Source organism: Oncorhynchus mykiss, chromosome 6 (genome assembly GCF_013265735.2).
Source record: "Oncorhynchus mykiss isolate Arlee chromosome 6, USDA_OmykA_1.1, whole genome shotgun sequence".
In the NCBI taxonomy this organism is placed as follows: Eukaryota; Metazoa; Chordata; class Actinopteri; order Salmoniformes; family Salmonidae; genus Oncorhynchus; species Oncorhynchus mykiss.
Window position 1 is genome coordinate 58700675 of NC_048570.1, and position 24673 is coordinate 58725347.

Consider the following 24673-nt stretch of genomic DNA (forward strand, 5'->3'; position numbering starts at 1 on the left):
TAAAGATGAGACCAAGGTGCAGCGTGAGTAGAGTTCCACATGTTTTTAATAAAACCGAAACTCAGCAAAACAAAACAAACAAGCACAAACAAACCGTGAAGCTATACGAATAGTGCAGACAGGCAACTAAACATAGAACAAGATCCCACAAACACCAAAGGGAAATGGCTACCTAAATATGATCCCCAATCAGAGACAATGATAAACAGCTGTCTCTGATTGGCAACCATATCAGGCCAACATAGAATTGCAAAAACCCCTTGACCTACAAAACCCTAGACATACAAAAACCCTCAACAATACAAAACTAGCGTACCCACCCTAGTCACACCCTGACCTAACCAAAATATAAAGAAAACAGAGATATCTCAGGTCAGGGCGTGACAACACATTGCGAATGCGCTTGTTAAATCATCACCAGTTTGGCAAAGTAGGCTGTGATTCGATGATAAATTAACAGGTACCGCATCGATTATATGCAACGCAGGACAAGCTAGATAAACTAGTAATATCATCAACCATGTGTAGTAAACTAGTGATTATGTTAAGATTAACTGTTTTTTATAAGATACATTTAATGCTAGCTAGCAACTTACCTTGGCTCTTGCTGCACTCGCATAAAAGGTAATCATCATGCCACGCAGTCTCCTTGCGGAGTGCAATGTAATCGGCCATAATCAGTGTCCAAAAATGCTGATTACTGATTGTTATATAAACTTGAAATCAGCCCTAATCGGCCATTCAGATTAATCGGTCGACCTCTACTATGGATCACCGGTTTACGTAGACTATGGTCCTGGACGAGACAGATGTTTTTATTAGGTTTTATTTGCTGCGGTGTCTATTAACTGTCCAAATGCACGTCCTCTTTCCCACTCTTAATTGCTATAGAATTGTCACATATGTCTTAGAATACAGTTGAAGTCAGAAGTTTACATACACCTTAGCCAAATACATTTAAACTTAGTTTTTCGCAATTCCTGACATTTACTCCTAGTAAGAATTCCCTGTTTTAGGTCAGTTAGGATCACCACTTTATTTTAAGAATGTGGAATGTCAGAATAATAGTAGAGAGAATTATTTATTTCAGCTTTTATTTATTTCATCACATTCCCAGTGGGTCAGAAGTTTACATACACTTAATTAGTAATTGGTAGCATTGCCTTTAAATTGTTTAACTTGGGTCAAACGTTTCGGGTAGCCTCCCACAAGCTTCCCACAATAGGTTGGGTGAATTTTGGCCCATTCCTTCTGACGGAGCTGGTGTAACTGAGTCAGGTTTGTAGGCCTCCTTGCTTGCACACGCTTTTTCAGTTCTGCCCACAAATGTTCTATAGGATTGAGGTCAGGGCTTTGTGATGTCCACTCCAATAACTTGACTTTTGTTGTTCTTTGCCACAACTTTGGAAGTATGCTTGGGGTCATTGTCCATTTGAAAGACCCATTTGCGACCAAGCTTTAACTTCCTGACTGATGTCTTGAGATGTTGCTTCAATATATCCACATAATTGTCCTACTTCATGATGCCATCTATTTTGTGAAGTGCACCAGTCCCTCCTGCAGCAAAGCACCCTCACAACATGATGCTGCCACCCCCATGCTTCATGGTTGAGATGGTGTTCTTCTGCTTGCAAGCCTCCAACCTTTTTCCTCCAAACATAACTATGGTGATAATGGCCCAACAGTTATATTTTTGTTTCATCAGACCAGAGGACATTTCTCCAAAAAGTACGATCTTTGTCCCCATGTGCAGTTGCAAACCGTAGTCTGGCTTTTTTATGGCAGTTTTGGAGCAGTGGCTTCTTCCTTGCTGAGTGGTCGATATAGGACTCATTTTACTGTTTTACTGTGGATATACTGAAGATACTTTTGTACCGGTTTCCTCCGGCATCTTCACAAGGTCCTTTACTGTTGTTCTGGGATTGATTTGCACTTTTCGCACCAAAGTACGTTCATCTCTAGGAGACAAAACGCGTCTCCTTCCTGAGCGGTATGACGGCTGTGTGGTCCCATGGTGTTAATACTTGTGTACTATTGTTTGTACAGATGAATGTGGTTCCTTCAGGCGTTTGGATGAACCAGACTTGTGGAGGTCCAAAGAAAATTCTGAGGTCTTGGCTGATTTCTTTTGATTTTCCCATGATGTCAAGCAATGAGGCATTGAGTTTGAAGGTAGTCCTTGAAATACATCCACAGGTAAACCTCCATTTGATTCAAATGATGTCAATCATGACACAATTTTCTGTTATTTTCCAAGCTGTTTAAAGGCACAGTCAACTTAGTGTATGTAAACTTCTGACCCACTGTATACAGTGAAATAATCTGTCTGTAAGCAATTGTTGGAAAAATTACTTGTGTCATGCACAAAGTAGATGTCCTAACCGACTTGCCAAAACTATAGTTTGTTAACAAGAAATTTGTGGAGTGGTTGAAAAACGAGTTTTAATGACTCCAACCTAAGTGTATGTAAACTTCCGACTTCAACTGTATGTAATTTTCAAACATTCTAATAATTTGTTTTCCTCATCAATCTACACATAATACACCATAATGACAAAGCGAAAACAGGTATTTAGAATTTTTTGCAAATGTATTAAAAATAAAATTGTGCATAAGTAAGTAAGACCTTTTGCTTTGAGACTTGAAATTGAGCTCAGGTGCATTCTGTTTCCATTGATCATCCTGGAGATGTTTGTACAACTTGATTGGAGTCCACCTGTGGTAAATTCAATTGATTGGACATGATTTGGAAAGGCACACACCTGTCTATATAAGGTCCCATAGTTGACAGGGCATGTCAGAGCAAAAACCAAGTCATGAGGTCGAAGTAATTGTCTGTAGAGCTCTGAGACAGGATTGTGTTGAGGCAACGATCTAGGGAAGAGGAGCAATAAATGTATGCAGCATTTAAGGTCCCCAAGAACACAATGGCTACTATCATTCTTAAATAGAAGAAGTTTGGAACCACCAAGACACTTCCTAGAGCTGGCCAAACTGAGCAATCGGGGGAGAAGAGCCTTGGTCACAGAGGTGACCAAGAACCCAATCGTCATTCACGCTCCAGAGTTCCCCTGTGGAGATGGGAGAACTTTCCAGAAGGACAACCGTCTCTGCAGCACTCCACCAATCAGGCCTATATGGTAGAGTGGCCAGACGGATGCCCCTCCTCAGTAAAAGGCACACGACAGCCAGCTTGGAATTTTCCAAAAGGGACCTAAAAGGCTCTCGGGCCATGAGAAAGATTCTCTGGTCTAATGAAACCAAGATCGAACTCTTTGGCCTGAAGGTCAAGCGTCAAGTCTGGAGGAAACCTGGCACCATCCCTACGGTGAAGCATGGTGGTGGCAGCATCATGCTGTTGGGATGTCTTTCAGCGGGAGGGACTGGGAGACTAGTCGGGATTGAGGCAAAGATGAGCGGAGCAAAGTACAGAAAAAACTGAATATCCTTGATGAAACCCTGCTCCAGAGCGCCCAGGACCTCAGACTGGGCCGAAGATTCCCCTTCATATAGAACAATGACCCTAAACACATAGCCCAGACAATGTAGGAGTGGCTTCGGGACAAGTCTCTGAATGTCCTTGAGTGGCATTGAACACCGATCGAGCATCTCTGGAGAGACCTGAAAAAAGCTGTGCAGCGACGATCCCCGTCCAACCTGACAGAGCTTGAGAGGATCCGCAGAGAAAAATGGGAGAAACTCTACAAATACAGGTGTGCCAAGCTTGTAGTGTCCTATCCAAGAAGTCTCGAGGCTGTGATCGCTGCCAAAAGTGCTTCGACACAGTACTGAGTAAAGGGTCTGAATACTGAATACCGGTTTTTCTGTTTTTAGTACATTTGCAAAAAAAATAAAAAATCTAAAAAGTGAAGGGGTCTGAATACTTTCTGAATGCACTGTGTATGAACAGATTTTAACAAGAGTTGATGTTGCTAAAATGCTGTCAGTTCCACTGTAAGTTTCTGCTCAGGCACTATAATGTTCAGTAAGTGTGTGCCATCAGCTGTCCTCGAGGTGGTTTTCTTCTCGGCACAGTCCCAGTGTCCCTGTTCCCAAATGGAACGCTTGAAGCTATATTCTGGTCAGATGCTCTGAGTGTTGTGACTTGCATGTGAAGAGTACGATGAAGGAATACTGCGGCAGGAGGTATGCCCGAGTTCAATATTAGCTGTGGGCCTACTGCTGCGCCGAAAGCCTCATTGACAGCTATTCATTTCCAGGAGTCCCATAAAGAGTCATGGGATAGCATGTGAAACCACAGCCGGCCACCTTGTGACAGAGCAGAAAATGGCTGGATGATGTTTGTGACTGAGGAAATAGAGGAAGGGAGGGGGAGGAAGAGGTGAAAGAGAGACACCCCGTGATATAAACAATCCAGCACTCTTAAAGCAACAGTCTAATCATCCTTTGCCAAACTGATTCTCTGATACGGATGTGAATGTAGGCTTATCCTCATACAGTACACTCTTTAGAGTGACTCGTGTTAGATAGGTACTATTGTATTAGGTACAGAGGCTTGGAAGTCAAAATAATGTTCTGCCGGTGTGACCTCAGCAACAGACAGACCCACTGCAGTCACGGTGGAGAGCCAGGTCTGTGCTGTCACGGCAACCAGCAGCACCGTCAGTTTGAGAGGGTGGTGATTGATTTGGGAAGGGAACGAAGGCAGGGAACGAGGGTTCTGTGGGTTCTATTCAAGGCTCTACTTTTTTCTGACTGTCTCTCCAGTGAGAGGAATGGGAAAAACACTGTTGTGCATCAACCACACACTCCTATCTGCATTGCCGTCCTCACACTGAACCCACCTGCCAGAAAGGCCTAATTGGGCTTTAAGCTAGTGAACAGTATTAGGATCTTGCCGGGCAACTGGCAGAGTTTATCCACTTAGGTTATTTCCTAAAGTTCATCAACAGTGCAGACGGAATGAAAACGAGGGTCTCTACAGTTTTTCATTTGTTTTCTCACCGTCTCTCAAAGACTGATGAGTAGGAACATTTCACACAGCGGACAGGATAGTGTGTATAGCTAACCCGCCAGTGTGTCTGGGCGTTTTACTCGTGGGCACACTCAGACAAAACTGGCACCACCTATAATTGTATTTTTTTATTTCACCTTTATTTAACCAGGTAGGCTAGTTGAGAACCAGTTCTCATTTACAACTGCGACCTGGCCAAGATAAAGCATACAAGTGTGAACAGACAACAACACAGAGTTACACATGGAGTAAACAATAAACAAGTCAATAACACAGTAGAAAAAAAAGAGTCTATATACAGTGCCTTGCGAAAGTATTCGGCCCCCTTGAACTTTGCGACCTTTTGCCACATTTCAGGCTTCAAACATAAAGACATAGAACTGTATTTTTTTGTGAAGAATCAACAACAAGTGGGACACAATCATGAAGTAGAACGACATTTATTGGATATTTCAAACTTTTTTAACTAATCAAAAACTGAAAAATTGGGCGTGCAAAATTATTCAGCCCCCTTAATTAAGTTAATACTTTGTAGCGCCACCTTTTGCTGCGATTACAGCTGTAAGTCGCTTGGGGTATGTCTCTATCAGTGGCAAACTTTAAACAACACTTTTTATGGATATCTTTAAGAAATGGCTTTCTTCTTGCCACTCTTCCATAAAGGCCAGATTTGTGCAATATACGACTGATTGTTGTCCTATGGACAGAGTCTCCCACCTCAGCTGTAGATCTCTGCAGTTCATCCAGAGTGATCATGTGCCTCTTGGCTGCATCTCTGATCAGTCTTCTCCTTGTATGAGCTGAAAGTTTAGAGGGACAGCCAGGTCTTGGTAGATTTGCAGTGGTCTGATACTCCTTCCATTTCAATATTATCGCTTGCACAGTGCTCCTTGGGATGTTTAAAGCTTGGGAAATATTTTTGTATCCAAATCCGGCTTTAAACTTCTTCACAACAGTATCTCGGACATGCCTGGTGTGTTCCTTGTTCTTCATGATGCTCTCTGCGCTTTTAACGGACCTCTGAAACTATCACAGTGCAGGTGCATTTATACGGAGACTTGATTACACACAGGTGGATTGTATTTATCATCATTAGTCATTTAGGTCAACATTGGATCATTTAGAGATCCTCACTGAACTTCTGGAGAGAGTTTGCTGCACTGAAAGTAAAGGGGCTGAATAATTTTGCACGCCCAATTTTTCAGTTTTTGATATGTTAAAAAAGTTTGAAATATCCAATAAATGTCGTTCCACTTCATGATTGTGTCCCACTTATTGTTGATTCTTCACAAAAAAATACAGTTTTATGTCTTTATGTTTGAAGCCTGAAATGTGGCAAAAGGTTGCAAATTTCAAGGGGGCCGAATACTTTCGCAAGGCACTGTACATTGTGTGCAAAAGGCATGAGGAGAGATCATGAACACATCTTGTGCTGTGTTGCTCTGTGCTTCACCTACCATTGGGGACAAGTTACAGTGTTTATGAGACCGGAGAATTGTCTGCGTTAGTGAGTGTTTTGGACTGGCGGTGGTGTATTATATCAGATGGTGTGTGTGTGTGTGGTATGTTTGGAGTGGTTGCATACTGCAGTATTTTACAGGAAGCTGTGAATGTGGGGGGCTGTCTGTGTGTTGGGGCAGTGGGTTGGGCAGAGACTAGCAACAGTGGCTGGGTTGGTTGTCTGCTTCCGCGGTCGGCTCACATGCCTTATCTCCAGGAAATACACTTGAGGAGATCTTGGAAACCACTAGCAGCTGTCCCACAGAACAGATGAAAAGACCGGGTCAGGAATCAGGATGTACGATTAGCAACTGCGATTTCACATTCACACACTTTCCTACTACTACGGAGAACACGTGGCTGGAGGTCTGATGTGTGGATGTCTGTGTAGTATTGACTCCTGTTGAGTCCTATTGCTGTTTGTTTAGGCCTGAGTGTTGATTCCACAGGTCAGAGTCTGCAGGGGCGTGTGGATGTTAGCTGTTAGCACCACTGTGTGTGTTTGAACAGCTGCCACTCCACTCCCTCTCGGTGGAGACTTGGCTTATTCTATCTTATCTGCAAGGAAATACTCAAGGCTGTGGTGAGGGAACAGGCTGAATTGTATTAGCACCCTAAAGGTGCCTGCAGCCTGACAGGGTGTGTGGCTGAGGAAATTGGGTAGGGAGCAAGAGATGGAGGGAACACTAATGACTGATCATTCCATTCCTGTCTGTCATTCTCCGTGTTACCTTCTCTGTCACCCCGCTCTATCGCTCTTTCCCTTAACCTGTGCCTCCCTCTTTCTCCCACTCCCTCGCACATCCACCCAATGCACCCGCTTCTTGCTCTCTCTTTCTCTCCCTCCCCCTTTCTCTCTATCATATAAACCCTCACCTTGGTGTTGATGACTAAATGTCATGGGAAAAATCAATATGTGCTGGCTTCCTGTGGGTTCCTTGTGGGAGGGGAGTGTTGCAGGGAGGAGGGTTACAGGCAGGGAGGCTAACAGTAAACACAGACTGGCTGTGCTGTGCTGTGCTGTGCTGTGCTGTGCTGTGCTGGGGCTAGGGCAGGAGCAGATGGGGACGACAGCAGACTACACAGAGGAGAGGAGCTCCTTTCAGGATTAGTTCACTGGCTGTCTCTCTATGAGGGGATGACCTATAGCTGAACAGGGTATAGTGACTGAGCTACAGGCTGCCCATACTTTACAAATACAGTGTGTGCTAGGGGGGGTGGCACTTAAATCTTCACAGACTGTCAGATTAAATTTGCTTAATTTTACTCCCATTCTTCACCCTTCTAAGACAAGCATGCACAGACATAGGTGCACACACAAATAGCTACACACATAGCTAGACATACGCTGGCCTAATTTGTTGCCCAGATGTGAGCCTGGAGTTTTTTCTCCCTCCTCATCTTGTTGTTGATCTCTTGCGGATGTTGTTACGAGAGAGAGAGAGGAAGTTAATAAGAATATAAAACAGGAAGGGAATATATTAAAAGGAGCGAACACACACACACACACACACACACACACACACACACACACACACACACACACACACACACACACACACACACACACACACACACACGCTGTTACACTCTCTCCCCAGCAGTCAGCTCATTAGAATGTGTGAGGAGATCCCTCTCAGCACTGCCTCTCTCTCTCTCTATCTCTCACTTTCCCTTTTCCCTGTCTCTCTTTCTTTCTCTCTCCCTTTCTCTCCCTCTTTCACTGCATCTCACTTGCTCCCCTCTCTCTTTTTGCCACTATGTATGCATCTCTCTCCCCCAGTCTCTTTCTCTCTCCCCCAGTCTCTTTCTCTCTCTCTTGCACTCTCTTTCTCTCTCCCCCAGTCTCTTTCTCTCTCTCCTGCACTCTCTTTCTCTCTCCCCCAGTCTCTTTCTCTCTCCCCTGCACTCTCTCAATTTTCAATTTCAAGGTACTTTATTGGCATGACATTAGACACTATTTCAAAGTGAGGTTAGAAAACGCCCCCTCTCATTCCATATGTGTGTGCTGTGTGTTGGGGTGTGTGGGGGGAGGGTAGAGGGTAGCTGGGGGGTAGGGAGTGTTGCCCTGGGCTGGATTAATGAATGGTTGCTATGTAATTATGAATACAGATTCTCTGTATCTTAACAGTGTGTTTTCACAGAGACTGGCCTTTTAGTCTCTCTCTCTCTCTCTCTCTCTCTGTCTTTCTATCTCTGTCTCTGTGTGTGTGTTACTGTGCAGTAGTCAATGATTTGACTTTAGGCATCCAAGTGAAGGATGGGCCAGCAATACAGAAGGCTGACTGTCACAAATGAACAAGTACCCCCCCCCTTCTCATTCAACACTCTCTGTGTGTAATCAATATACTAGGAGCCAGTCTCTCCCACCAGTCCTATAGGTATGACTTCACCAAGATTAGGCCAAGGTCACAGGAGCCCCAGATCTCTCATTATGAAATGTGTCAGGTTGATGGCTGTAACGGTGAGGATGGGGTGGACCCGGGGCCAGGGGGCTGGATGCTCGAATTGTATCCTCCTGTCTCTCAGCTCAGGTCACACTCACACACGGTGTCAATGAGCCACTGGGAGACAGGAAGTAGTAATATGGCGATATTAGGTTCAGGTGAAGGAGCTGGCTTTCTCTGCACTTATCTGAGGTGGAAGGGTCTGCTTGTCCAACAGAAGTAATCAGATGTAGTTTAGGTAATACCTCTCCCTGATCCTCCCACTCGGGCATGGGTAGGGTTAGGGGTGTAGTCCGAGCCACCCCCGGGTAGAGAGAGAGAGGGGTGTGAATAGGATAATGGATAATTTTGCACGGCCAATTTTTCAGTTTTTGATTTGTTAAAAAAGTTTGAAATATCCAATAAATGTCGTTCCACTTCATGATTGTGTCCCACTTGTTGTTGATTCTTCACAAAAAAATACAGTTTTATATCTTTATGTTTGAAGCCTGAAATGTGGCAAAAGGTCGCAAAGTTCAAGGGGGCCGAATACTTTCGCAAGGCACTGTGTATATATATATATATTTTGTTTAGCTTTATCTTTAACTCTGCGTTGTTGTAAAAGGACCCGTAAGTAAGCATGTTAGTCTAGTTGTTTAGGAAGCATGTGACAAATAACAGTTTGGTCCATAATATACTCTCCGAGGCTCTTTGTAAGCCAGTAACACCACTGGTGTAAAACTCTAGTGTTGCTCGGCTCACCTTTGGAAGCAAGTGAAGTGGCACACTCAGATTCACGGGTCAGCTTCTTCCCAAGTGAACTTTCTCGGCTATAAATAGCCTGTTGTTTATCAGAGCTACAGGTTACTCACTCACAGTCTCACGCACACCCTACGCATGCTGTACACTACACTACACACACACACTGCGTAGGCCTCTAAAAAGGCTCTCCTTAATATCTTTATTTGGACTAGGGCAAGAGTGTGTATACTACCTCCAGGTTGCTGCTGTCTGTTGGAGTGAATATTAAACAGACCTCAGTGGGCAGTCTGTTTGGTGGTCTGTCTGGCTTGTCGGTCTGCAGTATACATTACGTTGCCTGGACGTTTTCCAAATGTTTCCCTAACCACCTCTGTATTGTGATCTCTTTCAGGCGCCACCAGAGACATTGGATCAGCTCTTACCAGGATGTGCATGCGGCATCGCAGCATCGAGGCCAAACTGCGCCATTTCACCAAGTAAGTCCCGCTCTCTTACGCATCCTCCTATAGGCCTAGCTCTGTCCCTGCCATCACTCCATTAGTGGGGATTGGTACCAAGAACTGTCAATCACTGCTCTGTGTAAACCATATCTTTGATGATGGTAGCCAACAGTAATGAGTAGTAGCTGTCATCCCATCCATGTTCCTTGGCTGACCTTCTGATAGTCTGTGGTAAGCTTTGGACAAACTGTGACCGTTGATTTTGTTCAGAGGCTACAACAGTATTGACATGAGAATATGTGGTAGGCTTACATTTACATTTAGGTCCTTTAGCAGACACTCTTATCCAGAGAGACTAACAGGACCAATTAGGGTTAAGTGCCTTGCTCAAGGGCACATCGGTTGGAGTGGTCATCCCCAAAGCCAACACCTCCTTTGGCCGCCTTTCCTTCCAGTTCTCTGCTGCCAGTGACTGGAACGAATTGCAAAAATCACTGAAGCTGGAGACTTTTCCCTCACTAACTTTAAACATCAGCTATCTGAGCAGCTAACTGATCGCTGCAGCTGTACATAGTCCATCTGTAAATAGCCCACCCAATCTACCTACCTCACCCCCATATTGTTTTTATTTACTTTGCTACTCTTTTGCACACCAGTATCACTACTTACACACCATCTGCTCATCTATCACTCCAGTGTTAATCTGCTAAATTGTAATTACTTTGCTACTATGGCCTATTTATTGCCTTACCTCCTCATGCCATTTGCACACTGTATATAGACTTTCTTTTTTTTCTATTGTGTTATTGACTGTACGCTTGCTTATTCCATGTAACTCTGTGTTGTTGTGTTGCTGTGTTGTTGTTTCAAGCTTTGCTTGATCTTGGCCAGGTCGCAGTTGTAAATGAGATCTTGTTCTCAACTAGTTTACCTGGTTAAATAAAGGTGAAATGAAAAAAATAAAAATCAATAGATTTTTCACCTAGTCGGCTCCGCTATGTTACCTGCTGCCCAGACTCTCTTCATGCTAGAAGAGTGAATTCACATGTGTCATCCTCCACTGAGTGCGGTACCAGTCATGGGTTTTCCATGTAAGTCTATCCCAGTGTTTGGGTCGGGTCTGTGGTAATGTGGAAATAGCAGGGCAGAATACTTGTGCATGTGGGATTTAGACACAGGATCACCTCAGACGGGTTATTCTACACACTATCTAGACTGGAACCCTCTCCCCCTAAAATGAATGATGCCGACAGGAGACGGAAGGAGGAGAAAACAGAATGTGAGGACGAACACGCTCCATTTCCCCCATTCCTCCGCTCCACTCCTCCATCTTCTCCCCCTCCCTCCCTCCCCTCTCCCCGAATCCCAAGCACCTCATTATAGGACATCTGTAGACTATTCTCTCAGACACTTAGGCTAAATGAATGGCACCACCGGCAGCAGCCTGCTCTGTTCTAGACCACACAGTAAACCCCAAAGAAAGGAATCCATTCTATTTAGTTTGCAGTCTCTAATGACTTTTCCAAATCAGAGGCTATTACCATGATGATGATAATGATGATGGTGGTGTCTGTGGTGATGAGCATGATGATGATGATAATAATGATGATGATGATGATGATGATGGTGTCTGTGATGATGATGATGGTGGTGTCTTGTCGGGGTGTTTACATTCCTTACAAAGCATTTCTGGGAACAAAAGTTTCTCAAAACCGATCTCCTAACCCGTTGACATTGCACCACACTATAAACAGGGATGAAGCACACATCAGCACTGTGCTGTCAGTCTGTGAGTGGTCGACCTGGGAGGCTGCAGTTTCCCCGCTCCACCATGGGACTCCCAGCTCGTCCTGTAGTGACCGGGGTGTGCAGATGTGCAACATACCACAAATAGTGAAGTAGGACGAACCACGAAGGAAAATGTATATAACCGCTTTCCCTTTCCAAAGATCATATATCTTAGAGCTTATATTTTCCATGGTTCATAAGAAAACATATCATTTTTAGAGTTCATCATGGCAAAGATTCATTTTGTCCACGTGTACCATATGATGTGTACCAGATGAAGACAAATTGTTACATTTAAATGGAAAAGAAAATCATTGTAGCCTCCCGAGTGACGCAGCGGTCTAAGGCACTGCATCCCAGTGCCTGAGGCGTCACTACAGACCTGGGCTCGATCCCGGGCTGTGTCATAACCCGGCCGCGACCGTGAGTCCCATAGGGCGGCGCACAATTTGCCCAGCGTCGTCCGGGTTAGGGGAGGGTTTGGCTGGGTGGGGCTTTACTTGGCTCATTGCGCTCTAGCGACTCCTTGTGGCGGGCCGGGCGCCTGCAGGCTGACTCGGTCATCAGTTGAACAGTGTTTCCTCCGACACATTGGTGCAGCTGGCTTCCTTGTTAAGCGGGCGGGTGTAAAGTCTCGCTGTTTGGCGTGTCATGTTTCGAATGACTCATGACTCCGCACTTCACCTCTCCCGAGCCTGTTTGTCAGTTGCAGCAATGAGACAAGATCGTAATTGGATATCACGAAATTGGGGAGAAAAAGCAGGTTAAGTACAAACATTTTTTTTTTTTTTTTAAGTAAATCATTATTATAACCATTAATTAACACACCCATTGTACCTCGCTCTTTCTCTTTCCCTCTGTCATCCCAGTGCTCTGATGGAGAGCTTGATCACTCCTCTCCAGGACAGGATTGAGGATTGGAAGAAGACCGCCAACCAGCTGGACAAGGACCATGCCAAAGGTGAACAATAATAATAATGATAACAATATTGGATTGGATTTACATAGCGCCTTTCTAACAGCTGAGCTACTCAAAGTGCTTTGCATAGTAAGGGGGAAACACCTCATCCAACACCAATGTGTGGCACCCAACCTGGGTAATGCACGGCAACCATTGTCGTGCCAGAACGCTCACCACACATCGGCCAGCATGGTGGAGAGGTGAGGAGTGATATATGCCAAGTAGGAATGAGGGGGGATGACTAGGTGGCCATGATGAAAACATCATGATGGAGGTGAGACACACACAGGGTACTTCAATCATATTCCCCTCTGTCTCCTGGGCCAATATGGATGACGTTCTGTACCCGCTCTCTCCTCCAGAGTACAAGAGATCTCGCCATGAGATCAAGAAGAAGTCCTCAGACACCATGAAACTGCAGAAGAAGGCCCGGAAAGGTAGGCTGCTCCTCTTCTCTCTCGCTCTCTCCGACTGATAACTAGCATGGCTGAACACTCCTAAACTGCCCTCTCCTGCTTTCCAGTGCTCTGAAATCACAGCAGGTTTCGCATTTTGTTTGGGCTGTATAACTATAGGTTAACGCGGACATTCTCTGTAATGTAACAGTCTCAGCTGTGTCTCCCCTTCAGCATGATTTTACAGTAGTAGTAGTGCTGAAAATGTCAAGGTCAAATCCTCAAGGTGAGATCCTTTGCCAAGGCATTGTAGCTGGTTGACGATTACAGTTTGGTCTTTAAAAGGGCCTCAAATCGCCTCAAATCACTCGAGTGAGGGGGTGAAATGAGGGAAGCCGCAGTGAGGGAGAACATAGCTCCACTCCCTGTTAGTGAAGACTGAGGTTATAGAGCAACACTCTCCCCTGGTGGTCAGGATGATAATGACAGGCCTTCCCTCATTCGCGATGATGCAGTTCACTCTGATCCAGCAGCCAATAAACACCGTTGTCTATTTAAGGCTATTTCTAGACAGTTGCCAGGCAGATGAAAGAACCTAAAATGATCAACTGAGGTGTATTTCATCTTAAAACCGGTGGAACATTGATTGTTGGGTTGCTTTACCAGGCTGAATTGTTTTTGATTTTGGCAACAGTGTTTTTGCTCTAACCATGCGCACTTTGGCCGTGAACTGAGCTGTGACGGCTTCCTTGTACTAACCCTAACGATGAGCTCAACGATCTCTGCTCTCTCTCCTTTACCTCTGTCACCCCTCTGACCCCCTGTATGTCCCCCAAATCCTCCTCTCAACCCATCTTTGTTGTCCCTTCCTCTTTCTATTTTTCTCTCCCTCCTCTCTCCCTCTCTCTTTCTCGCTCTCTCTCTGTCTGCGGTTGATTTCCCTTCTGTAGAAATCCAGGGTAAGTATGTGGTTCTCGTCCCACAACACTGCTATGCTATGCTACATCTTCTTCTTGACATGTATTCTGTCTAGAGGGGTTTTCCCATGCCCCCAAAAATACTATTGGGAGATAGTGAAAAGCTAAGTGATTTACATCACTGTAATACATTTGGCCTGACTCACGCATCTTCAGCTAGTTAGGCCTAGTAGCTGTAACCTTTAAAAGTCGGTCTACTTTCTGAGGCCTCTGGGAATGCTGTCCTGTGACCTTTGTGACTCCTGCATGACTTGTTGTTCTAAAGCTCTTTCTGCTCACAGCGCTGGTTGCTGTTGACTAAGGTTCCCCCCTATCTTCTCTATCATGGCCGTCTCTGATACTGCTCCCTGCTGCATGACTTAACATTACAAGACATTTTCCATTATTACTTTTGTATATGTCAGTCTGTTTAGTGTCTGTATGCATTTCTGTTTAGCTCATGTAGATACAGTACCAGTGTAGAGTTTGTAGATCATTCTGTCCTGTGTCCATGGTGTCTGTCATTGGCTTGGGGGACCGAGAAGGGAGGGATGAGAGGGGAGAGATTTATCCCTTCAAGCCCAGACACACCATACAGTTCTAATCATTTCTTTCTCTCCTCCTCTCTCTTTTATGTCACACTTTGGTTTTTCCTTGTGACCTCTCTGTTACCCTCTTCTCCTCCTTTTGTCCTCCCTTGTCCCGCTACCTGCATTCTCTCTACATACCCAATCCCCCACTCCCTGAATACTATGCCCCTGCCCTCTGTTTCCCTTTCCCTGCTCCTTGTCCCTGTCCCCTGTGCTCTTCCTCCTGGCTCAACAGGCCGAGGGGACCTGCAGCCCCAGCTGGATAGTGCCATGCATGATGTGAATGACATGTACCTGCTGATGGAGGAGACAGAGAAGCAGGCGGTGCGCAGAGCTCTGGTGGAGGAGAGGGGACGCTTCTGCACCTTCATCGGCTTCCTGCAGCCTGTAGTGGTAAGATGAGGAGGGGAGGCAGGGGCTGTATGGGGAGGGGGAACACCAGGGAGCTGGGGTGAGACATGGGGCCAATCCCTAATCGTCCCTTAAGCCCTACGCTTTATGCACTTGTGGTGATCTGAGAGGATTTGATTGGTATAAGCAATATGGTAAAACTTCCATCTAGCCTATCAGAGGGCGAGGTGGAGCTATTACCAGGTTGCTCATACCAATCAAATCCTATCAAGTCTCCACAAGGGCACAGGATGAAGGGTTTAGGGGATGTTTTGGGATCTGGCCAGAGTGTAGATGAAACAGGAAGACAACAGGAGACTTGTCAGGTGCTGAAACCTAACTTGGGGGGGGGGGGGGGGGGGTCAATAAACCACCAGCTAAAATATGTTGACATTGCCCTCTAGTGTTGAGTCAAAGCTGAACAGTTGCAGTCATTCACATAAGGCCAGTGCTATTGCCATATATAATAACACTGAAATGAGTCTCGTTGTTTTGACCAGAATGGAGAGATTGCCATGCTGGGAGAGATCACTCACCTTCAGGCCATTATTGATGACCTCACTGTGCTGACCACTGATCCCCACAAACTGCCCCCCGCCAGCGAGCAGGTACCAACACTCTCTTCTAAGATATTTGTATTATTTTTAGCCTAGTATTTTAGTATAGTGCTCCATATCTCAGTCCCACCATCTAGACAGAGGTCATTAGATGCTAGATGGAACAGTGCTTGTGTGATAAAGTGAAATGTGCCATAACAAGAATAGCATCATAATGTGCACCAGCAAGCAATATGCTATTCATTTATCCGAATGTGATAATATGACCAGTGTGCTCTATTGATGTCTGTTTGTACAGAGTTAGATTAGTAATGCGTAGGAGTTCCTATAAGGGAAGCATGCAGTTTACCAGCTCGCTCATTACAACTGAAGCTAATGCTACACGTCCATGTGAATCAATCTCATACCCCCCCCCCCCCCCTTTCAGGCAAAAATGCGTAACTGAATTGTTTCCAGCAGCACAGTTACAGTCACCAACTCTCTGGTTAACACGAAAACTGCCTAACTAGCTCTGCTAGGGCGAGTAAAATGGTCATAGGGGTCTCATTTATGTCTGGAAGTAGCTAGCAAGCTAGCCAATATTAGCTTGGGTGCTTGACTGCTGTTGTAAGGCCAGAACGCTCAAATCAACCCTACTCCTCGGCCCGAACGTCCAGTGTGCGCTCCGAGTGCGAAACGGTCTGAATTTACACACTGACAATCTGACAACGCACTGAATTTATGAGCGTCACATTGTACAGCGCCATATTTTCTGCTCCATCCTAACGGAAACCCAGAGGGTTTTTTGTTTTCATGGAATAGAAACACCATAATATGAATCAAATTAATTAACTTCTTACGGATCATTGGAACGCTAGCCTCCCACCTCGACAACTTCCGGTGAAATTGCAGAGTACCAAATTCAAACGACAGAAACCGTAATATTACACATTCATAAAAATACAAGTGTCATACATCATTTAAAAGCTAAACTTCTTGTTAATCCAGCCGCTTTGTCAGATTTCAAAAAGGCTTTACGGCAAAAGCACACCATGCGATTATCTAAGGACTGCGCCCCGCATTACATACATTTTCCAACCAAGCAGAGGTGTCAGGAAAGTCAGAAATAGCAATAAAATAAATCACTTACCTTTGAAGATCTTCATCTGGCTGCAATCACAAGGGTCCCAGCTACATAACAAATGGTCCTTTTGTTCGATAAAGTTCTTCTTTATATCCCAAAAAAGTCAGTTTCATTGGCGAGCTTGACTCAGTAATCCACCGGTTTCCCTCGTTCAAAATGCACACAAATGAATACCGTAAATTACCAATAATCTTCTTCCAAACATATCAAACAACATTCCTAATCAATCCTCAGGTACCCTAATATGTAAATAAACGATACAATTTAAGACGGAGAATACCGGAGACCATTACCGGAGACAAAGTGCACGCCCTCACTGGAATGCGCAACAAACACTACAGCCAAAATGGGAGCCACTTTGAAAAACTACAAATTCTAGCTACATTTTCAAAAAACAAGCCTGAAACGCTTTCTAAAGACTGCAGTTCCTAGATGTCAGCAATCTGGGAGTCTTCCTTTTATATTCCCATTCCCAGCCATTGGAATAAGTGGGTTTTCAACTGCCATATCAGTTCTGTTATACTCACAGACATTATTTTAACAGTTTTGGAAACTATCCAATACTACCAATTATGTGCATATCCTAGCTTCTGGGCCTGAGTAACAGGCAGTTTACTTTGGGCACCTCATTCATCCAAACTTCCGAAATAATGCCCCCTAGTCCGAAGAAGTTAATCAAGTACCAGTCAAAAGTTTGGACACAGCTACTGATTCCAGGATTTTTCTAAATTTTTACTATTTTCTACATTGTAGAATAATAGTGAATCAATCCAATTTTAATCAAATGTATTTATAAAGCCCTTCTTACATCAGCTGATGTCACAAAGTGCTGTACAGAAACCCAGCCTAAAACCCCAAACAGCAAGCAATGCAGGTGTAGAAGCACGGTGGCTAGGAAAAACTCCCTTGAAAGGCCAGAACCTAGGAAGAAACCTAGAAAGGAACCAGGTTATGAGGGGTGGCCATTCCTCTTCTGGCTGTGCCGGGTGGAGATTATAACAGAACATGGCCAAGATTTTCAAATGTTCATAGGTGACCAGCAGGGTCAAATAATAATAATCACAGTGGTTGTAGAGTGTGCAACAGTTCAGCACCTCAGGAGTAAACGTCACTTGGCTTTTCATAGCCGTTCATTCAGAGTATCTCTACCGCTCCTGCTGTCTCTAGAGAGTTGAAAACAGCAGGTCTGGGACAGTAGTACGTCCGGTGGACAGGTCAGAGTTCCATAGCCGCAGGCAGAACAGTTGAAACTGGAGCACCAGCACGACCAGGTGGACTGGGGACAGCAAGGAGTCATCATGCCAGGTAGTCCTGAGGCATATGTCCTAGGGCTCAGGTCCTCCGAGAGAGAGAAAGAAAGAGAGAGGGAATTACAGAGAGAATACTTAAATTCACACAGGACACCGGATAAGACAGGCGGTATACTCCAGATATAACAAACTGACCCTAGCCCCCCGACACATAAACTATTGCAGCATAAATACTGGAGGCTGAGACAGGAGGGGTCGGGAGACACTGTGGCCCTGTCTGACATGGCCAAGCAGGCAGGATATAACCTCACCTACTTTGCCAAAGCACAGCCCCCACACCACTATAGGGATATCGCCAACCACCAACTTACCATCCTGAGACAAGGCCGAGTATAGCCCACAAAGATCTCCCCCACAGCACAACTCAGGGGGTGCGGCCAACCCGGACAGGAAGATCACATCAGTGACTCAACCCACTCAAGTGACGCACCCCTCCTAGGGATGGAATGGAAGAGCACCAGTAAGCCAGTGACTCAGCCCCTGTAATAGGGTTTGAGGCAGAGAATCCCAGTGGAGAGAGGGGAACCGGCCAGCCAGAGACAGCAAGAGCGGTTCGTTGATCCAGTGCCTTTCTGTTCACCTTCACACTCCTGGGCCAGACTACACTCAATCATAGGACCTACTGAAGAGATGAGTCTTCGATAAAGACTTAAAAGGTTGAGACTGAGTCTGCGTCTCTCACATGGAGAGGCAGACCATTCCATTAAAATGGAGCTCTATAGGAGAAAGCTCTGCCTCCAGCTGTTTGCTTAGGATTTCTATGGACAATAAGGAGGCCTGCGTCTTGTGACCGTAGCGTACGTGTAGGTATGTACGGCAGGACCAAATCAGAAAGATAGGTAGGAGCAAGCCCATGTAATGCTTTGTAGGTTAGCAGTAAAACCTTGAATCAGCCCTTGTGAAGACATCACAACTATGAAATAACACATATGGATTCAGTTAAGAACTCATTCTTATTTACAAGGACAGCCTACCGTCTCCCACGTGCCTGCAATATGGAAGACTATCAAATGCTTCTCAAAGTTGCCCTCTGGTGGTGAAACTAGCAATAACTTGCATTAACAGAAAAAAAATGGCTGACAAATAGATAAAGTGCCACAGAATGCTGCGTTATCCATCAAGGTATGCCGCAGTATGACGCAACTTTTAAAGGATGAACCACTGTATGACACTTATATGGTGCCAATTGGATTGACTCTCTCTCTCTCTCCCAGGTGATCAAAGACCTGAAGGGTTCAGACTACAGCTGGTCCTACCAGACCCCTCCCTCCTCCCCCAGCAGTTCTGGCTCCAGGAAGAGCAGCATGTGCAGGTACTAACCGGAGGGAGACAGGACACATGGGCAAGAAATACAGACATTTGTATTGACATGGATTCATTTGATTTGATCAACAAAGGGGTATTCTTTGTTTTTGTTTTGAGCCTAGGTGTGTGGATGACGTGTTGTAGGCTATGTGAGTGTGAACATGCAGTATGTCTGACAATGAAAGTGACAGCGAAAGTGTGTCAGTGAGAGGTGCCGTTCAGATAAGTGTCGTATCTTAGGGGGAAAAAAGGCGCCCCTGCATGTCTGCGCACGTCTGTCTGTATGAGTGTCTGCTGAGCGTCTGTCTGCTGGTCCATATGTCTGTTATGTAATCTGTCCTCGCAGAGTTTAATCACAAATGGTACCATATGGCATGCAACACTCAGAGCACTAAACATTTTTTTTCCTGTATTTTTTCACTTAGTGGTGAAAATTACAACTTTATTTCAACTTAAAAAGACTTGTTTGATGATAACAACTAGCACATGACATGTATATTACAATGTTAGGGAGTGTTTTTCAAAATAATCCCTGTTTCCATGTGTGATGAAGTAGGACACTTGTTAGGTCTGAAGTGGTGTTCTCTGTTCTGAACAAGTATCTCTCAGGCTTGTCACGGCAGTGCTCTGATGTGGTGACATGGTCTATGTGTCTGTGTGTTTATGTGTGCGTGTCGCTTGTGTCACTGTCTGGGAGGCCATGTCTTTGGGCATGCCAGCTACCCTGCCCTGTACCCTGTGTGTCTAATCTACCCATGCTTGGTTCTCACATGTTCTCACACTCTCTTAACTTGTCTTTTCCATATTTCCTCCTCCTCTCCCTCCCCAACCCTCTACCTCTGACCCCCCTCTACGCTCAACATGTCTATCCCCATCCCTGCATGTGTGTGTGTGTGTGTCTCCCAACCTCTCCACTCTACATTCACACTTACGCTTGGTGTTCTGTGTGTTTGGCCTCTTCTCTATTTCCTGTGGTTTGATCACTTCCTATTCTTCTGTATTTGCACGGCCTCTTTCTCTTCCTGTGTGTTTGGCTTCTCTACTCTCTGTGCCTCTTTCCCTCCTATTCTGGTTGGGTTCCCTTATTTCACTGCTGCTGCTCTACTTTCAACTCCAACTTGGAAATGTCCTCATCTTAACCTCTGCCCATCATATAAACTACCTGTCTTATATATGAACTCTACCCATCATATAAACTACCTGTCTCTTATATGAACTCTACCCATCATATAAACTACCCGTCTCTCTTATATGAACTCTACCCATCATATAAACTACCCATCATATAAACTACCCGTCTCTCTCATATGAACTCTACCCATCATATAAACTACCCGTCTCTCTTATATGAACTCTACCCATCATATAAACTACCTTGCTCTCTCATATGAACTCTACCCATCATATAAACTACCTGGCTCTCTTATATGAACTCTAACCATCATATAAACTACCTGTCTCTTATATGAACTCTACCCATCATATAAACTACCCATCTTATAAACTACCCGTCTCTCTCATATGAAATCTACCCATCATATAAACTACCTGTCTCTCTTATATGAAATCTACCCATCATATAAACTACCTGTCTCTCTCATATGAACTCTACCCATCATATAAACTACCCATCATATAAACTACCCGTCTCTCTCATATTAACTCTACCCATCATATAAACTACCTGTCTCTCTCATATGAACTCTACCCATAATATAAACTACCCGTCTCTCTCATATGAACTCTACCCATCATATAAACTACCCGTCTCTCTTATATGAACTCTACCCATCATATAAACTACCCATCATATAAACTACCTGTCTCTCTCATATGAACTCTACCCATCATATAAACTACCTATCTCTTATATGAACTCTACCCATCATATAAACTACCTGTCTCTCTCATATATACTCTACCCATCATATAAACTACCCGTCTCTCTTAAATGAACTCTACCGATCCAATAAACTACCCATCTTATAAACTACCCGTCTCTCTCTTATGAACTCTACCCATCATATAAACTACCCGTCATATAAACTACCTGTCTCTCTCATATGAACTCTACCCATCATATAAACTACCTGTCTCTCTCATATGAAATCTACCCATCATATAAACTACCTGTCTCTCATATGAACTCTACCCATCATATAAACTACCTGTCTCTCTTATATGAACTCTACCCATCATATAAACTACCCATCATATAAACTACCTGTTTCTCTCATATGAACTCTACCCATAATATAAACTACCCGTCTCTCTCATATATACTCTACCCATCATATAAACTACCTGTCTCTCTCATATGAACTCTACCCATCATATAAACTACCCGTCTCTCTCATATGAACTCTACCCATCATATAAACTACCTGTCTCTCTCATATGAACTCTACCCATCATATAAACTACCCGTCTCTCTTATATGAACTCTACCCATCATATAAACTACCCGTCTCTCTCATATGAACTCTACCCATCATATAAACTACCCATCTCTCTCATGAACTCTTCCCATCATATAAACTACCCGTCTCTCTCATATGAACTCTACCCATCATTTAAACGACCCATCATATAAACTACCCGTCTCTCTCATATGAACTCTACCCATCATATAAACTACCCATCATATAAACTACCCGTCTCTCTCATATGAACTCTACCCATCATATAAACTACCTATCATATAAACTACCCGTCTCTCTCATATGAACTCTACCCATCATATAAACTACCTGTCTCTCTCATATGAACTCTTCCCATCATATAAACTACCCATCATATGAACTCTACCCATCGTATAAACTACCCATCATATAAACTACCCGTCTCTCTCATATGAACTCTACCCATCATTTAAACTACCCATCATATAAACTACCCATCTCTCTCATATGAACTCTACCCATCATATAAACTACCCGTCTCTCTCATATGAACTCTTCCCATCATATAAACTACCCATCATATAAACTACCCGTCTCTCTCATATGAACTCTACCCATCATATAAACTACCCGTCTCTCTCATATGAACTCTTCCCATCATATAAACTACCCATCATATAAACTACCCGTCTCTCTCATATGAACTCTACCCATCATATAAACTACCCGTCTCTCTCATATGAACTCTTCCCATCATATAAACTACCCATCATATAAACTACCTATCTCTCTTATATGAACTCTACCCATCATATAAACTACCTATCTCTCTTATATGAACTCTACCCATCATATAAACTACCTGTCTCTCTTATATGAACTCTACCCATCATATAAACTACCTATCTCTCTTATATGAACTCTACCCATCATATAAACTACCCGTCTCTCTCATATGAACTCTACCCATCATTTACACTACCCATCATATAAACTACCTATCTCTCTTATATGAACTCTACCCATCATATAAACTACCCGTCTCTCTCATATGTACTCTACCCATCATATAAACTACCCATCATATAAACTACCTGTTTCTCTCATATGAACTCTACCCATCATATAAACTACCCATCATATAAACTACCTGTTTCTCTCATATGAACTCTACCCATCATATAAACTACCTGTTTCTCTCATATGAACTCTACCCATCATATAAACTACCCGTCTCTCTCATATGTACTCTACCCATCATATAAACTACCTGTCTCTCTCATATGAACTCTGCCCATGATATACACTACCCGTCTCTCTCATATGTACTCTACCCATCATATAAACTACCTGTCTCTCTCATATGAACTCTGTCCATTGCTTGCTCTGCTCCTCTGGCCCATTCTTCACTGTACCTCGCTACCCTTTTTCATTTCAATTCATCACTCTCTCCCAAATCCGTTACTACACATCCTCATTCAATCTCACACCTTCTCCACCTCTTGCTTCCTAAATGTGGTTTATATGATATCACCTTCCCTTAAATAATTCCCTTCACCCTGCCTGACCCTATTCCCTGCCCCCTCACCACCCTCTCACCCTGGCCCCACCCCACTGCAGCAGTGTGAACAGCGCCCACAGTAGCGCCTCCCGCTCCTCCGGAGGCTCTCAGACTCACTCACCCAGTTCGTCCTATCGCTACCGCAGCCTGGCCCACCCGCCACCGGGGAACGCTCACCGCCTCAGCAGCGTCTCTTCCCACGACTCAGGCTTCATTTCGCAGGACGCCAACGTCTACTCCAAGCCTCCCTCGCCCATGCCCTCTGACATCACCAGCCAGGTATGACTCCCGTCACAGATGTCGCTGCAGTGCTGAAACGTAATTCCGCCCCCTCCTTGGTTTTATTTCCTCTACTCTTCTGCCCGACGTCTCTTGGTTTTGCATTCATTCCATCTCTTTTTTGACCTCTATTTCCCACTGCAGAAGTCGTCAAGCTCTGCATCCTCAGAGGCATCCGAGACCTGCCAGTCAGTCAGTGAGTGCAGCTCTCCCACAACGGTAAGCACAACAGTGACCTCGCACTCCTGTCCTATCGTGTGCAAAAATATTGGAATACATGATCCACATAGCCATGCTCGTTTTAGTCATCTGTGTATTGCATACTGTAATGTTGTGCTGTATATGTGTATGAGAGAAGCTGGTAAAACTGACCGGCAGGATGGTCACACTAAGTACGTGTTCTTCATCAGCCCAGGTCAACTTGTGGTCACCTGCTCTGTCACCGCTGATCTCTTGTCTTTGCCCTCTTTTCTTCTGCTACTCATACCGTTTGTGTATGCGTGTGTTTTGGAGTGCACATGCACATACTTTTTGTGCATGTACAGTATGTCTCTGTGACCCAGAGGTCACATCACAAAGGCTCCTCCCATAAGCCTTTGGCGTTGATGGACGCTCTGACGATCACGATCTTGTCTCTCCGTTCCGCAGTTTGGCTCGTCCTTCGCTACCTTCCGCCCTGCTCTCTCTCACACTGGCTCCATCAGGCCTCTCTCTGTCATACTTCCTGCGTCCCCACCCTATAACTACTCCCCTGGATCCAACACTACCTCTCCCACATCAAAGGTTCCTTGCTGGAAGGTTTGTTTTCATCTGTACACTTTTCTTTGCCGTTTTTGGTTAGTTTTTTGTTTTTCTATTTTAATTTGTGCTCCTTGAGTTAACGCTTATTCACCAGGTCTTTCTTTTCATTTCACCATCTGCTTAACTCATTCATGACTTCGTTACTTTGCTCC

At 44.5% G+C, this 24673-nt stretch overlaps 1 protein-coding gene across 11 annotated transcripts in view; it reads left to right on the forward strand.

Moving 5' to 3' along the window:
- LOC110526245 (protein MTSS 2) overlaps positions 1-24673 on the forward strand; it is a 92037-nt gene that overhangs the window by 60021 nt on the left and 7343 nt on the right. For 3 of the 11 annotated variants that reach the window (XM_036980598.1, XM_036980600.1, XM_036980605.1), the window contains exons 4-13: positions 10055-10139; positions 12761-12852; positions 13215-13289; positions 14198-14206; positions 15029-15186; positions 15684-15791; positions 19388-19485; positions 23501-23720; positions 23865-23939; positions 24369-24518. In XM_036980598.1, the coding sequence (XP_036836493.1) occupies positions 10055-10139; positions 12761-12852; positions 13215-13289; positions 14198-14206; positions 15029-15186; positions 15684-15791; positions 19388-19485; positions 23501-23720; positions 23865-23939; positions 24369-24518 (1070 nt within the window). The remainder of the gene's footprint in view (positions 1-10054; positions 10140-12760; positions 12853-13214; positions 13290-14197; positions 14207-15028; positions 15187-15683; positions 15792-19387; positions 19486-23500; positions 23721-23864; positions 23940-24368; positions 24519-24673) is intronic. The other 8 variants (XM_036980601.1, XM_036980607.1, XM_036980603.1 and 5 more) reach the window with 5 other exon arrangements.